This window comes from Myripristis murdjan, chromosome 17, assembly GCF_902150065.1.
Source record: "Myripristis murdjan chromosome 17, fMyrMur1.1, whole genome shotgun sequence".
Classification (NCBI taxonomy): Eukaryota; Metazoa; Chordata; class Actinopteri; order Holocentriformes; family Holocentridae; genus Myripristis; species Myripristis murdjan.
In genome coordinates this window covers 11,524,902-11,538,748 of record NC_043996.1, presented here as the reverse complement: position 1 = coordinate 11,538,748, position 13,847 = coordinate 11,524,902, and the positions used below count along the sequence as shown (strand labels likewise).

The 13,847-nt window shown below is 41.6% G+C and overlaps 1 protein-coding gene across 4 annotated transcripts; it reads left to right on the top strand.

Annotated features, from left to right (window-relative positions):
• Nucleotides 1-467: 467 nt before the first annotated feature.
• On the top strand, nucleotides 468-13,376 carry nadkb (NAD kinase b). Of its 4 annotated transcripts, none has more exons than XM_030074950.1 (12): nucleotides 468-561; nucleotides 1,489-1,785; nucleotides 1,911-1,994; nucleotides 2,645-2,774; nucleotides 5,606-5,714; nucleotides 6,347-6,432; nucleotides 7,701-7,803; nucleotides 8,108-8,289; nucleotides 9,583-9,682; nucleotides 10,027-10,184; nucleotides 11,975-12,057; nucleotides 12,142-13,376. In XM_030074950.1, exons 2-12 carry the CDS (start codon nucleotides 1,490-1,492, stop codon nucleotides 12,299-12,301), a joined length of 1,491 nt encoding a protein of 496 aa, XP_029930810.1. In that variant the 5' UTR covers nucleotides 468-561; nucleotide 1,489; the 3' UTR covers nucleotides 12,302-13,376. The 4 variants fall into 4 exon arrangements, with proteins under 4 accessions (XP_029930810.1, XP_029930809.1, XP_029930808.1 ...); XM_030074949.1 differs by having other exon boundaries at nucleotides 489-596; XM_030074948.1 differs by having other exon boundaries at nucleotides 489-912.
• Nucleotides 13,377-13,847: the final 471 nt, after the last annotated feature.

Here is a 13,847-nt window from a genome sequence, read left to right as displayed (position 1 = left end):
TCTTAATTTATTCTCAAACACTGGGCTGTCATAAACTATCAGGTTTTGATCCAGCATTAATCCCAACAGATTTTTTTTCCAGCTGGGATTCAGACAACCACAGGGTGGTTTCCAAGAGAAAATAATGTTGTTGTACTTGTGCAATGACTGTAAAGGCTTTCTTTTGTCTATGTTCCTCCACATGCTTTCATTTAGAGACTCTTCTCAACTTTAAAACAGAGGGATGATGTTGCTTTTAATTATCCCACTGAAATAAATAGTCAAGAGTGACTATAACACAATAGCAATCAAGCTGTAAACACTTAAAAAAAATCCTTTGAATTAATTCAGGATTATGTATGTATGATTTTAGTCAGCCCTTGCATCGTGGACTTTCCTGGTTTGTCCTGATGGGATGTTGTTCTAGGTTTGACCAGCAGGGGAAACGTGGCGCTGTTCCTGTGACCGACTTTCCCATCCTGCGTAAACGGGTGTCACTCTGATGCTCGTGACGTGAGCAACGGACCAACGGAAACAACATTGCAGCGTTTTGTAATGTGATTTTGAGAAACTGACAACAATGTTAGTGTGTTGACAGTCGCTTTAACACTAATTTGGTAGGGTTCAAGCACTCGCTTTAACCGTGTCTATATGAACTAGCAATACACGTGTCTTTGCTCACTTTCGAGGAAGTAAAGCTTGTTTATATTTTTAGAGTGATTCTAACGGGTTAGCTAATGCTAGCTAGCTGTCAACAAATTAGCCGTAGTTGAGAGTTGTGACAGTCTCAGGCTAAAACGCGATAAACCAGACAGCTCTCTCATGGACTCGCTCTTTATGTGCTTATTCATTTGTTTCACTGACAATCAATGGGATATCTTATGATCTTTGTTGTACGAAAGCGGTTTCAGTCTCACACAAGCTCAGTCCAAGGTCAGTGTGTATCACTCTCAGACGAAAGAGACAACGTGGCTTGAATTGTTTTTACTTAATTGCTGTCAAGTTAAACAGAGTCCCAGCTCCAGTCTTGTATGGTTAAAGTGTTGGTTTCGTGCATTTAGTGCTGCACTGGCTGTGTTTTGTGGCACAGAAGCAAAGTGAGATATTTTTTAAGTCGTGTTGTGTCTGTACTAGGTAGCGTTACACGAAATAATTTCAGTCATAAACAGCTCTTACACATTTGTGTATGGAAACAAGAACATGTAGGACAATTGTAACTTTAATCAAGTTGAGTGAGGTGTGTTTATATAGCTGTAGATTACAGCTATATTACAGCTTGGTCTCAAAGGACTTGACAGAGAACAAGCCCACATAGAGCTTACTACTCAACAATCAGGTTCTCACACAAATAATAAAACACTGTACAGAAAAAAAACAAAAACAAAAAACAACAGCACATGTTTAATGGTTAATGAATTACTTTTTAACATTCATAACACCACTTCATAGAGTTGTGTTTTCAATGAGTGATTGAATAACTTTTTAACATGTAGGGTTGCTTTCCCGCAGAATGGAGAATCTGGAGACTGGTCAGGGATCTCAGCCCAGCCTAGCTATGCCAGGGAGGGGAATGGTACAGCCCTCAGGGCACCCAGGGCAGGTGTCAGAGTCAGCCAGGCCCTCCAAGTACCAGGAGCACCCATCCAAGTCACCAAGGAGACGGCGTGAGGGAAAGAGGTCGCAACGAAGGGGGGGTGGTCATGAACAGATGCTTCAGGAGAGCGAGCGGCGGAGGTTGCCAAGCCAACACGAACACCCGGAACCGTCTGGCTCGGCGATCGACACGGCGGAAAGCTCTCCTAAGAGGTTTGCTAAGTGCTGCAGGTTGCCAGCTGGTCAGCTGCGCCGCTGGCACAGCTCTGCTGCCCTGGAAATGAGGTGGTGACTGAGTAATATTGTCTTGACTAGTCTTCCTGTTCTTCCCCTCACAGGAGAGCCCACTTTCTTCATGGACCGTATCCAGCCACTCACTTTGGACCCAAAGCCTGTATTCTTCCCAACCCGACTTCAGTCATGTAAGCTTATGGGTGTGGAATGTAAGAGAGGGATACTTTCTGGTTTGTTTCTTTGGGACATTGACACAGAAGCTTGTGTAACTTGGCTCTGCAAGATAAGATAAAACAAGAATGCTAGGCTGTGATTGGATGTTGAATGAGATGGGATGGTGCACAGCAGATTCAGATTGTAACTTGGTCATTTAGAGTGTATCAGAGTTCCCTTGGATCTGATCTGAAAACACACTCATTATATGCGCAATGCCTGTTATCCACCACTCAAAAGAAGAGAGAGTCAAACGGTAAATACGAGAATGAGAGACTATATTTAGGGCTCTGATTAAACTATGCTCGGAGTTTGCACCTTATTCTTACAAACATTGACTACTCATGTAATGACTGTTAATGGTTGACTGCTGCTGTGTTAGAATTATGTCGGAATTTTCTAGTAACGTTGGACGTACTTTGGAACCATTCAAGAGCTAGAAAGAAAACTAAAACATGGATACAGTGTGACAATGTAACATTTAACATGTTCAGAATCGTGTTAAGTACATGTTTGGTCTGTAGCTTTTGTAAATCTGTGTTTCTGTGTACTAGGCTATTGTCTGGCAGTAGTGGTGTGTGTCTGAGCATGTGTGTCTGTGTATATCTGTGTTTCAATGTTCCAGGCACATCCAGGACCCAGCCAGCCAGCGGCTCACCTGGAACAAACCTCCGGTCAACGTGCTCGTCATCAGGAAGATCCGAGATGAGAGCCTGGTGGAGCCCTTCAAAGAGCTCTGCAGGTTTCTAGTAGAGGTACTGCATGTATGCAAAAGCATATGTCTTTGATGTTGATTTGGGAAAATAAGGAGGCTGACTCAGTTTGATTACCTTACATAATATAGATAAGATCTTGGCCTCTTAATTCTGCGAGCAGACCTGAACAGCTTTTGCCCTGCCAATTTTTCCAAAACTTGGCACTGTGTTTGAAGGGTATTTCTAATGGCCACTAAATAAATAAAGTATTGATTGGTGTTGTGATAATGGGCTAAAGTTTACAGAAGCAGCTAGAATTTGAACAGGCACGTCTCATGTCCCATTGAAGCCTGCTCTCGACAGAGAGCCATTTAGCAGGGATGCACTGATATCATAAACAAAAAGAGATCACTGGAACACATGGTCATACATAATCTTTTAACCAAAAACCACTAACATTTTAACATTGGCATCTTCATCAGAGTCTGAACACCTCTGATGAAGACACTGGTGGCATACAGACTGTTTTGATTTGCACCTATGAATAAAGGCTACTTATGACCTTGTAGTGCAGTGAACTCTTCTTGTTTCTGGTTATGCTTCTGGCTGCTTGAAGCACATGTTCTGCATACATGACCAATAACTGGCTGAAGTGCAGTGAACTCCTCTTTCACTTTATTCCTCCACTTTACTAAGAATGAAACTTTTAAGTGTGATACTCAATTTCAGCCTGGTGTCATCCTATTTCAAACAGGCTGTTGTTCAGCCTCTTAAAAAGCCCAATCTGGACCCCTTTCTACCAAACAATTTCAGGCCTATATCCAAGCTGCCTTTTGTTTCCAAGATCTTGGAGAAAATTGTAGCTAACCAGCTTGTCAGTGCTCTGAATCAGCACAAGATTTTTGACAAATTCCAGTACGGTTATCGTTAAGAGCCATTCAACTGAAACAGCTCTTCTCAAGGTATCTAATGATATCTATATCTAATGATATAATTGATGGCGTCTGACTCTGGAAAATGTACTGTTCTGGTGCTGCTTGATCGCAGTGCAGCATTTGACACTGTGGATCATAGAATCCTTTTAGACAGGCTCAGAGACCATGTAGGCATCTCAGGCAGTGCCCTCAACTGGTTTGCTTCGTACCTATCAGGCAGAACCTTTTCTGTAGCTGCTGGCACTTTTATATCTAAGTCTGCCTCCCTTTCCTGTGGGGTGTCTCAGGGGTCGGTTTTGGGCCCCATTTTGTTTGCACTGTATATGCTGCCTCTGGAAGAAATTATCAGCCAGTTCCAGCCAGGTGTGTCTTATCATATGTATGCAGATGATATTCAGTTAGTGTTCTTTTAAACCTGACAAGACCAACAGTCTGAATGTGCTGCATGATTGTTTGTCAGCCATTAAGGTCTGGCTGGCTGACAATTTCCTTCAGTTAAATTCAGATAAAACTGAAGTCCTCATTTTTGCTCCTGACAGCACTGTTTCTAAGGTGAAGTGCAGTGTTGGATTCCTCAGCTTAAATGCATGTTCCTTGGTGTCATTTTTGATCATGTCATGACCTTTGATAAACACATCAACACTTTGACACGCACCTGCTTTTTTCATCTTAAAAACATTGCAAAACTGAGAACTGTTGTGCCACAAGCTGCACTTGAAATGATTGTTCATTCATTTGTATCATCACGGCTTGACTACTGCAACTCTGTGTTCACCTTTCTCAGTAAGGCTGCCATCAACCGCCTGCAGCCGGCACAGAACGCTGCGGCTGGGCTACTGACAAAATCTCGGAAGAGCTGCCATATCAGCCCCATTCTGGCCTCGTTGCACTGGCTTCCTGTTAGTTATAGAATCCATTTTAAAGTCCTTGTTTTGATTTATAGAGCTCCCCATGGTCAGGCACCAGAGTACGTGTGTGACCTGCTGCACCCTCATGTACCCAACAGGTCTCTTAGGTCTGTAGACTGGGGTCTATTGGTTGTGCCTTGTACCAGGCTAAAAACCAAGGGTGACAGAGCTTTTCAGTGTGTTGCTCCCAGGCTGTGGAATGCTCTTCCACAGGACCTGAGAGTCTCCGCTACTGTGGACATGTTTAAAAAGGAACTTAAAACATACTTGTACAGGCAAGCTTTTCCTGAAAGGTCGTAAACCAACCATGTTCTGACTGTCACTGTCTTTTGATAAGTATGTTTTGTGTTTTTTTAATGTTTTTATTTGTCTTCTGTGTTTTTATAGTTTTTACTGGTTTCCTTTGTTTTTTCTGTCATTTATAAATAAAGCGCTATATAAATAAATTTTACTCACTTACTTACAAAACATCCCTACCTTACGGTTTCAAAATCATTTTGTTGAGAAAGTTCTTGAAATGCTGGTTGCCAAATACCTCATGCACATCATAAATGAAATGTCTCTTGCAATTTCCAAGTGATTGGAAAATTGTAATTGACTGTCATCTAATATAATTTTGCCCTTGTTTAAAAACTTAAGCTCTTGCTATGCTACGTTGAATGTATGATAAAGAAATTATATCTCAGAACATTATTTTGTTCTAGAACTAAAACTATTACTGAATTTTTCATATTGTGTTAAAAACAAAACAAAAGCATATAATGGGTCTCAGACAACAGGAGCAGTTGAGGCATCTAGGTGAAAGTTTCCAATTGTTCCTTTGTCAGGATGTGGTTACAGCATCCTGTGCCTTCCTAGGCTCAATACAAGCTTTTTTTTTAGTTGTGCCTTTTGCACTGAGAGTCAAAGCTGAGGAGCTGGTGCTGTGCGGTTTCTTGTAATCCACACACATGTTCTCTATAAGCTCATCTCCATTTTGAAATGCTCACCACTGAAAGATGAGTTCATTTGTTTTGGCTGTTTCTGCTAAAATGTGTCTGTGTCCCAGGAGAAGCAGATGATGGTGTATGTGGAGCGCAGAGTGGTTGATGATACCAGCCTGTCAAAGGATGAGGCCTTCGGCTCCATTCGCAATCAACTCTGCACCTTCAGAGAAGGTAACATTCCTACAAGTCCTCATTTTCACATGTCTTGAAATCATGTCACAGTTATATGCCAGAAAGTACACGGAAGGGAAATGACACTGAACCACAAAATTTCAGTTATGATCACACTGGTTCTGTGGAAGTGCTCCTTGCAGGTTTTCACTTCTGTCGATATTGAAACTTGCCAGTCATGATAACCCTGTTTTCTGTCCATTTTGAAATTGTTTTCAAATGTGAAGATTCCACAGAGCTCGACTTGCACTTTCTTGCTAATACTAAAGTATATAGTTGCTGCAGGAGATTAAGAAAAAAAAGTTGACACATGAGCTCAAGTTGACGCATGAGCTGTTTTAAAACCATTGCCTTTTCTCTCTGTTTAGATGGGTCTATCATTGATCATTGGGCATGGTTTATATCTTTCCAGAAACCTTTATACTTGGATGCAACAGTAATTGGGCACATTCACAGGCTGCCTTGAGGACATTTTCTCCGCTTTTGACCAAATTCTGGAACAATAATACTAGGAGTATTTTTGCTTTTTGTATTTTGAGTGACTTGTTTTGCCTTTTTTAGGTAATGTAATAGTATGAATAAGTTGAATCAGTTGACTATGTTGACTATATTTTGTTTTTATTCAACAACAGGCTATGATGATATCTCTGACTGCATAGATTTGATCATCTGTCTGGGAGGAGATGGGACTCTGCTCTATGCCTCCTCTCTCTTCCAGGTAATCACAGTGAAGCTCTGAGTGATTTTGCCAGCCTAAGCTGATAAAATCAGTCATTCAAAGCAGGCTGATTTTAGGCCACTGATTTTATCTCTCAAAGCTGATAAAATCAGTAGCCTCCTTCCTCTGACTGGTTGATTGTTACAGCTATACTATTTAATCTCAAGTTGCTTGAATTATTTTCTGTAGCCCAGTTTATAGTAGATAATACACCATGCTTTTGCATTTTGGCTTGTCATAAATGTTTATTAAAAATACAAAGCCAAGTCTGATCTTGTGGATATTAATTCCATGATCTGCATCTCAGAGGACTGGTATTTTATGGGATTTTCATTTTAGGCATTAACTCGGTATTACAGTCCAGAGCAATTTAACAGTTGGTGAGCAAGTGGGGCCTCACCCTCTTCCTCAAGGACACCTGAATAATGCCACTCTAAATAGATAAAAAATTGACCAGTTCATGTACATGAGACAATACTGTCTATGTTATTTGGTCCCTGTTTGGTCAAACACTTTTGGTCAAACACTAGAGCAGAGATGGGCTGCAAGTGTGTTCATGGGCTGTATGGCCCTTTCATACCTTAAATCTTGTATATAGATGAACATCTAACTTCTCTGGGGACTAACAGGTTTGAAGATTTACTCAAGATGACACATGGGTTTTGCATGTGGTGTAATTTTTTTTTTTTTTTTTTTTTATCTTTCATTTCACTGAGGCCTCTTGCAATTCACACATTGACCTCAGTTAATGCTCACCTGTTTATGTTGTAATATGAACTTTCTGAATCTACTCTGACCATTAGAGACTGGGATATAACAAGGAATTTAAATTTGTGAAGAAGGTGGTGTACTTAAATCTTAGATTTTTCAAGTCAGGGAATTCTCTAACACTAATTTCAACAATTTGATCTTTTCAATAAGTGCCACTTCATGCGGCATATTCAGGATGAGATCCAGATCATTTGTGACAGTATTTGAACTTTGTTTGAAGACTCTTCATTCTTAAACATGAAGAAATCAGATTGCTACAGTGGGGTTTATATATATATATATATATATATATATATATATATATATTTATTTACTTGATTTATTTGAAAACACCATGGTTTAAAAAAAATCTTCTAATGCCAAATTTGTAGAATCTTAATATTGAGAGCAGTATTTGGAAAAGAGAGGAATTTCAGGTTATGATGGGACACAGTGATGGTCCTTGGGTGAGAGGGGACATGATTTAAGGCTGGGTGGTATTCCTCTTTCTTTTGCAGGGCAGTGTCCCTCCAGTTATGGCATTCCACCTTGGTTCTCTGGGTTTCCTGACACCCTTCAAGTTTGAGTCATACAAGACTGAAGTGGCAAAAGTATTTGAAGGTAAGTACAGGCTCATATATTACACCTGTAGTAGTAGTCATGTTAATGTAAACAAAAGATTACACTCTGCAACCGTCAGACTCCTTGATTCCTTAAAGGTCAAATTAGTAATGTGTCATCTGTAGTTTCCCAGTTGTGTAACTATTTCCTTGTACAGATCGGCTGAATTGCTTACTACATTTTTGTGCTCGCCTGCCCCCTTCTGTCACTCATCATGAGAATAAATTTACACCCACAGAGCAACTGTGTGTGTACAAGAATGCTACGTGTTTGGGCTTATGTTTGTATGTGCATGGGTTTTCAGGCAATGCGGCCATCACGCTGCGTAGCCGTCTGAAGGTGAAGGTGGTGAAGGACATGCTGCAGAGGACAAGCCTGCAACCGTACAGCCAGGAGCCTCAGCAGCAGCAGCAGCAGGAAGTCAACGGGCTCCTTCCTCACGGACACATGAATAGCGAAGCCGGCAGGGTCACCCTGCAGCTACAGGTGAGGACAGACACGGCAATGAAGTGAGAGGGGTCAAACAGGTGAGGAATGCTGTGTGTATCTGCACACAAATGGAGGCACATGTTGGACAGGTGCTTGGCAAGCCAATCAGCTGCTGGTCTGTGTCTTTCTGTCTTTATAAATCTGCAAAATCCTCAAGTGTTTTTTGTTTTTTGTCTTGGTGAAGTGCAGCTGTCTTTTGCAAGGACTTTGGATGATGTTAGAAAGGTCCAGAGTGCAGTATGAGCTCAGAATAATACAAAGTACTACAAGATGTGGATCGGCATGATTGTGTTCTTTCTGTTTATTACTTATTCCTCATTACACTCCTGTAAATGATGTCATTTGTGAGTGCTGTCTCCCTGCTGAGCTCCAGAAAGATGATGTAAGCTGACCTGTTCTGTGTGTGTGCCTTGGCTGTCCACTCAGACATTTCCTTTGCTTGACCAGCCTGTGTGTTTGTGTGCATGAGCGAGTGAGCGTCAGCCGGGTTGCCATGACGACAGTCATAATAAAAGCTGCTGGGTGAAAAAAATAGGAAAGTCGGATGTTGTGGGGTTCTGTTGAGCCAGTTGCCATGGAGACGGTGGCGTCAGTGCAAGTGATGCCGACCGAGCCTCTAATGAGCTCTGACGCTTTTCGTCTGACACACTCGGTAACTAAATAACATGCCACAGTGCTGCAGTCATGCAAACACAGACAGAGACAGACACATCCACACACACACACACACACACACACACACACACACACACACACACACACAGTACTGGGTTTCCTAATTTTCAGTGCAGCTCTACTCTTTCTCCAGGATCTTTTTTCTCTCACTGATAAAAGACAGTAATAGTTTGTTTTTGTTTCAGAGCCTTAGTTTGACCTCGTGTAGCATCACGTCTGCTGCATTCAGCAGGTGTTCAGTTGACGTCAGACACTGCACACATAGAACTGCACTTACTGCTCTGCGTAGCAGTGTCTGTTAAATTGTGATTGGACTGAAGTGTGGAACATGATTTGTATGCTGCCCTGCTTGTCTGCAACATTTTGTGCCTGTACTATCCCCATGTTGTAATGCCCTGTAAGCCTGTGTCTGTTGAAGTGAAAATGATACAGTATTAATTTATTCCAGCCTTTTTGGTGGCTGCATGGAGCAACTCTGCACTCTACAGTGCAGGCTTCACAGTAATCTCATGTTTATATTAATTGTGGTCTCTGTGTGTGTGTGTGTGTGTGTGTGTGTGTGTGTGTGTGTGTGTGTATGTGTGTGTGTGTGTGTGTGTGTGTGTGTGTGTGCAGGTGTTGAATGAAGTGGTGGTGGACCGAGGCCCCTCCTCCTATCTGTCAAATGTCGACTTGTACCTGGATGGACGACTCATCACCTCAGTGCAGGGAGATGGTAAGGCCAACCACAGAGGGCAATGGATCCAGTTTATTGTCTTGTTGCATCACATTTTTTTTGTCTTTTCTTAAACTGAAGTAAAAATCAACATACAGAGAACATCTAGAAATTATGCAAAGAGGTTAAAAGAATAAATAAAAGCATAATAAAGCACAGGAAGTAAAAACATAACATTGTCAGTCTCTTTCCATATTCCTCTCCATAATCTGTCTGTCTCTATGTCTCTGTCTCTTTCTCTGGCTGTCTGTCTCTATCTGTCTGTCTGTCTGTCCCCCTCTCTCTCTCTCTCTCTCTCTCTCTTTCTCTCTCTCCACACCCCTCTCTCTCTCTCTCCCCTCTAGGTGTGATTGTGTCCACCCCTACAGGCAGCACAGCGTATGCAGCAGCAGCAGGTGCCTCCATGATCCACCCCAATGTGCCAGCCATCATGGTCACCCCCATCTGCCCACACTCACTCTCCTTCAGACCCATAGTAGTCCCTGCTGGCGTGGAGCTCATGGTAAGAATGAGGGGGATGCAGCCGAACTGAAATCAACCCTGCGTTCCAAATCGCATACTTATACTTTTTACTTTTAGTATGTACTGCAGCTGCCCTTACAAAGTATGTAGTTCAGTATGAAATATGCATGCATATGCATACTATTGGGACACACTACGTACATCATCCCTGAAGTCCGGCCCTCTCGCTCACTTCCACCGCCGTCCGTAGTGGCAAATTTGAATGTTGTTGTCAAAATGCCGGTGCTGTTTCATACTGCGCTGTCCTCTGTTATATTTATTATCTTCTATCTTCCTGTCGCTTCTGCGGTCACTGAGCGAGTTTTGTGCAATATGTGTGTTTTGTTGTCGTCCGTATGTGGGCGTGGCCTGTACACGCAGTGCGACGTAACGTCCGCTGCACAAAGGATTGTGGGTCAGAATGGCCAGAGCAGCATGCTGAAATCCATACTGCGAAATCTGACTGGATATAGTAGAACATCCTGGTACTCTTGGCATACTGCATCTGACATACTATGTATTGGGACACACTAAATCTTTTTTTCCCTACTAAATAGTATGATAGTATGAGTATTGGAACGCAGGGCATATCTCACACTCTGCATTCTTGTAAGATGCATATAACTTTAATTCTTATTTTTTTGTCGTCCAATTCAGGAGAGTTTATTCAGCTGTGAAATCATACATTTGCAAATCAACATTCAGTTTGTACATTTTACTTAAAATCAGAATATTTACTGTAATATATAGTATAATATACCACATGACCCTCACACCCTTTTTTTTGGTTGGTACAGTGTGTTCTTGCAGGTTTTTACTCTAATGCAAGAGTGAGGCTTATTGTACATATTGTACACATGCATCCACACACTCTAAGCACTTAGAATACATGTCCTATCAGCTTAAACTATAAAGTAGGACTGGAATGATTGATCAAGTAACTTGAATAATTCCATCACTAAAACCCTTGATTGAAAAATTGCCTTGAAGCTTTGTTTCATCTGTACAATTCTATGCGGTGGGCTGTGGAGCGCACAAGCGATAATTACTTTGACACAAACACGTGGTTTGTCTGTGCAAGTGGCATATTATGGTAGTGAGATGGAGGAAGGGAGAGAAAACACAAGCGAAGAGTGAGAAGAGGTAGGCTCATGTAGAACATAGCAGACGGTGTGTAAACTTTGGGATCTATGGCTACAGCCAGTGTGTTCCACTACCGAGCATCTCTTCTCGTGCTGCTAGTGATCACTGGCTGTCCCTTTTGTTGACTCAAGTGCGAGACTCTTATAATGATATAAAATGTAATTATTCTGTTCCCCTAGTCATCAAATCAGTAGAATACTTCATTACTAAAACAGTCAATAGCTGCAGCCCTACTGCAAATCGGGGTATATAATAAGAATATTCCATTGCTACTAACTGAGTCTGTAAATTTGCCTTGTTCAACCAAATTCTGGTGTTTGACTTTGGCTGCTTTATTGCTGCTCTTGTCTGTTTGCTTTTCTTTGTTATAAAGCAGTTACAGAACAGCTTGGGTGGTAAACATCAGTGTGTAGTGTTTCAGTTCACTAATGTCATGTTAGAGGGGTTGCATCTCACAGTTTCCTACTGCTGCAGTAACAGCATGTTTAGTCGGTGTTACATTTTAACCCGTCTGACAACATGATGATCTGCCTGACTATGCCATGCATTTATCTTGGTGGCATTTATTGCCCTTTTTATAATCTCTGTGAGTCATGATGCCCCGCTGCTGGAAAATGACTGCCTTTCCCCTTCCCGTCTCCCAAACAGATCACCTTGTCCCCTGATGCCCGGAACACAGCCTGGGTGTCTTTTGACGGCAGGAAGAGACAAGAGATCCACCATGGAGACTGGTAAAAATCACTGTCACCACTGGTGGTTGTATGCCTTGCTAGTGCTTTACAAATTACAGTAACTTTCTCCCTCTCTACCCACAGCATCAAGATCACCACGTCCTGCTACCCGGTGCCCTCTATTTGCTGCCATGATCTGGTGTACGACTGGTTCGAGAGCCTGGCCCAGTGTTTACACTGGAACGTACGCAAGAGGCAGGCCCGGCTGGCAGATGTGTCCGACTCTTCGGACACGGAAAACTGAGACGCTGCGCGCCCACACACATTTTCACACCTGCTCAATGCCCATTGAAATGATCGAGTGAGAGGCGGGGTTCAGCGTTGTGCTCCAAAATATTTCAATAGGACACATGCTTGTTAACAGCCATATGGACTGAATTGAACCTGTGGCCTTTCAGTTTCAGGGCAATATTTCTAACCAGGCAGTGCTGGCAAACACTCACTGAAGACGCTGGATTGCAGTGTGTTAATAAACCAAAGCAGTATTTGAATAGCAGATACAATGAGCATATGTATTATACATGCTGAGTCATGCTTTTGAGTGAGCATCTCATTACATTCCAAGCTTTTCAATACTAATGACAGACAGTAGGGTGCAGGGAGAAAGCATGTTTCTCATACTGAAATGAAAAATATATGGTTTTATTATGATGTGAAGGATGAGGGACACCTAAAGCAGTACTTGAGCAATAACCATTTATTCTGACTTTCAGCACTTCATCATCTATCTGACACTCAGCTTTTAGAAGCCTGCATAATGCCTGATATGGGGTGGTGGGGACACAGAAGCAGCAGAAATAAGCCAAAGGGACTGTTTCTCTCTCAACCTTAGTTTAAGCCTTTTAAATTGTAAATTTGTACATATACATGCTAGGGATTGCTAAGGAGGAGAGATTTATTTAATGAGATATTTATGTGCTATTTATATGATCTCAACATCGGCCCCATGCTGAGATTAAAGGCCTTGTTAAGGCAACCCACTGAAGCTTTATTTGTAGGTTACTGAATCCACCACAGACTAATGTATGTTATTTTTATCCACATTTCAAGGATTGGTCATCATTTAGACAATCATACAAGTATATGTATCGTCTTTTAAGTGCTTTGATAGCCTCTCTCAGTAGCCCAAAGGTCATACATTTGCCATTTTTATTCAAAATATTGAGTTTAGCCACTCGTTTATTCAAAAACATGTTTTAGAAGTAAAAATGGAATGATGGAGAGAATTTTACATGGGCCACTATTTAGCTGTCAGGCTGTCATGTAAATTGTGCAGAGAAGGGAGTTGTGCAAAAATAAAGCTTTAACAGTTTCCATTCTTTTCTTTGAAATGAGACTCTGTCGATACTTTAAGCTGTTACTACAGGTTGTAACTACAAACCACTACCAGGGACAGATTGTAGGAGATGCTGGCTTAGTCATTTATCAGGAGAAAGATGTAGTTGTGTGCTTTTTGTACTTAAGAATAACCTTTCACTAAATAGAAGAAATCATGACTTGAAGCCTTATCCAACAGTGTCCTATGTGAGTGTATTTTGTACCTGCTTCTAGTCTGAAAAACTAATGGAAGCACCGAAGGAAAAGGTTAGGACTTCGCTGCAATGTCTGGATGTTTTTCCCTTTCTTGTTTTACTTGCACTAATTACTGACATGCAACCAGGTAGGTGCCAACTACTCAAATCCAGAGACATGAAACACTTCTGTAATTCCTGAACCTTCAATAAAAAAGCTAGATACGCTCACTCACACTTGGCCAAACACTTTTTCTTTTCTTCTTTTTGACATTCAAT

Excerpts from the sequence above, each read along its gene's own strand:
- nadkb (XM_030074947.1), top strand. The coding sequence starts at position 849 with ATGGGATATCTTATGATCTTTGTTGTACGAAAGCGGTTTCAGTCTCAC. Across the intron at positions 2,775-5,605 it reads TCTGCAGGTTTCTAGTAGAG|GAGAAGCAGATGATGGTGTA; the intron begins GTACTGCATGTA and ends TCTGTGTCCCAG. Across the intron at positions 12,058-12,141 it reads GAGATCCACCATGGAGACTG|CATCAAGATCACCACGTCCT; the intron begins GTAAAAATCACT and ends CTCTACCCACAG.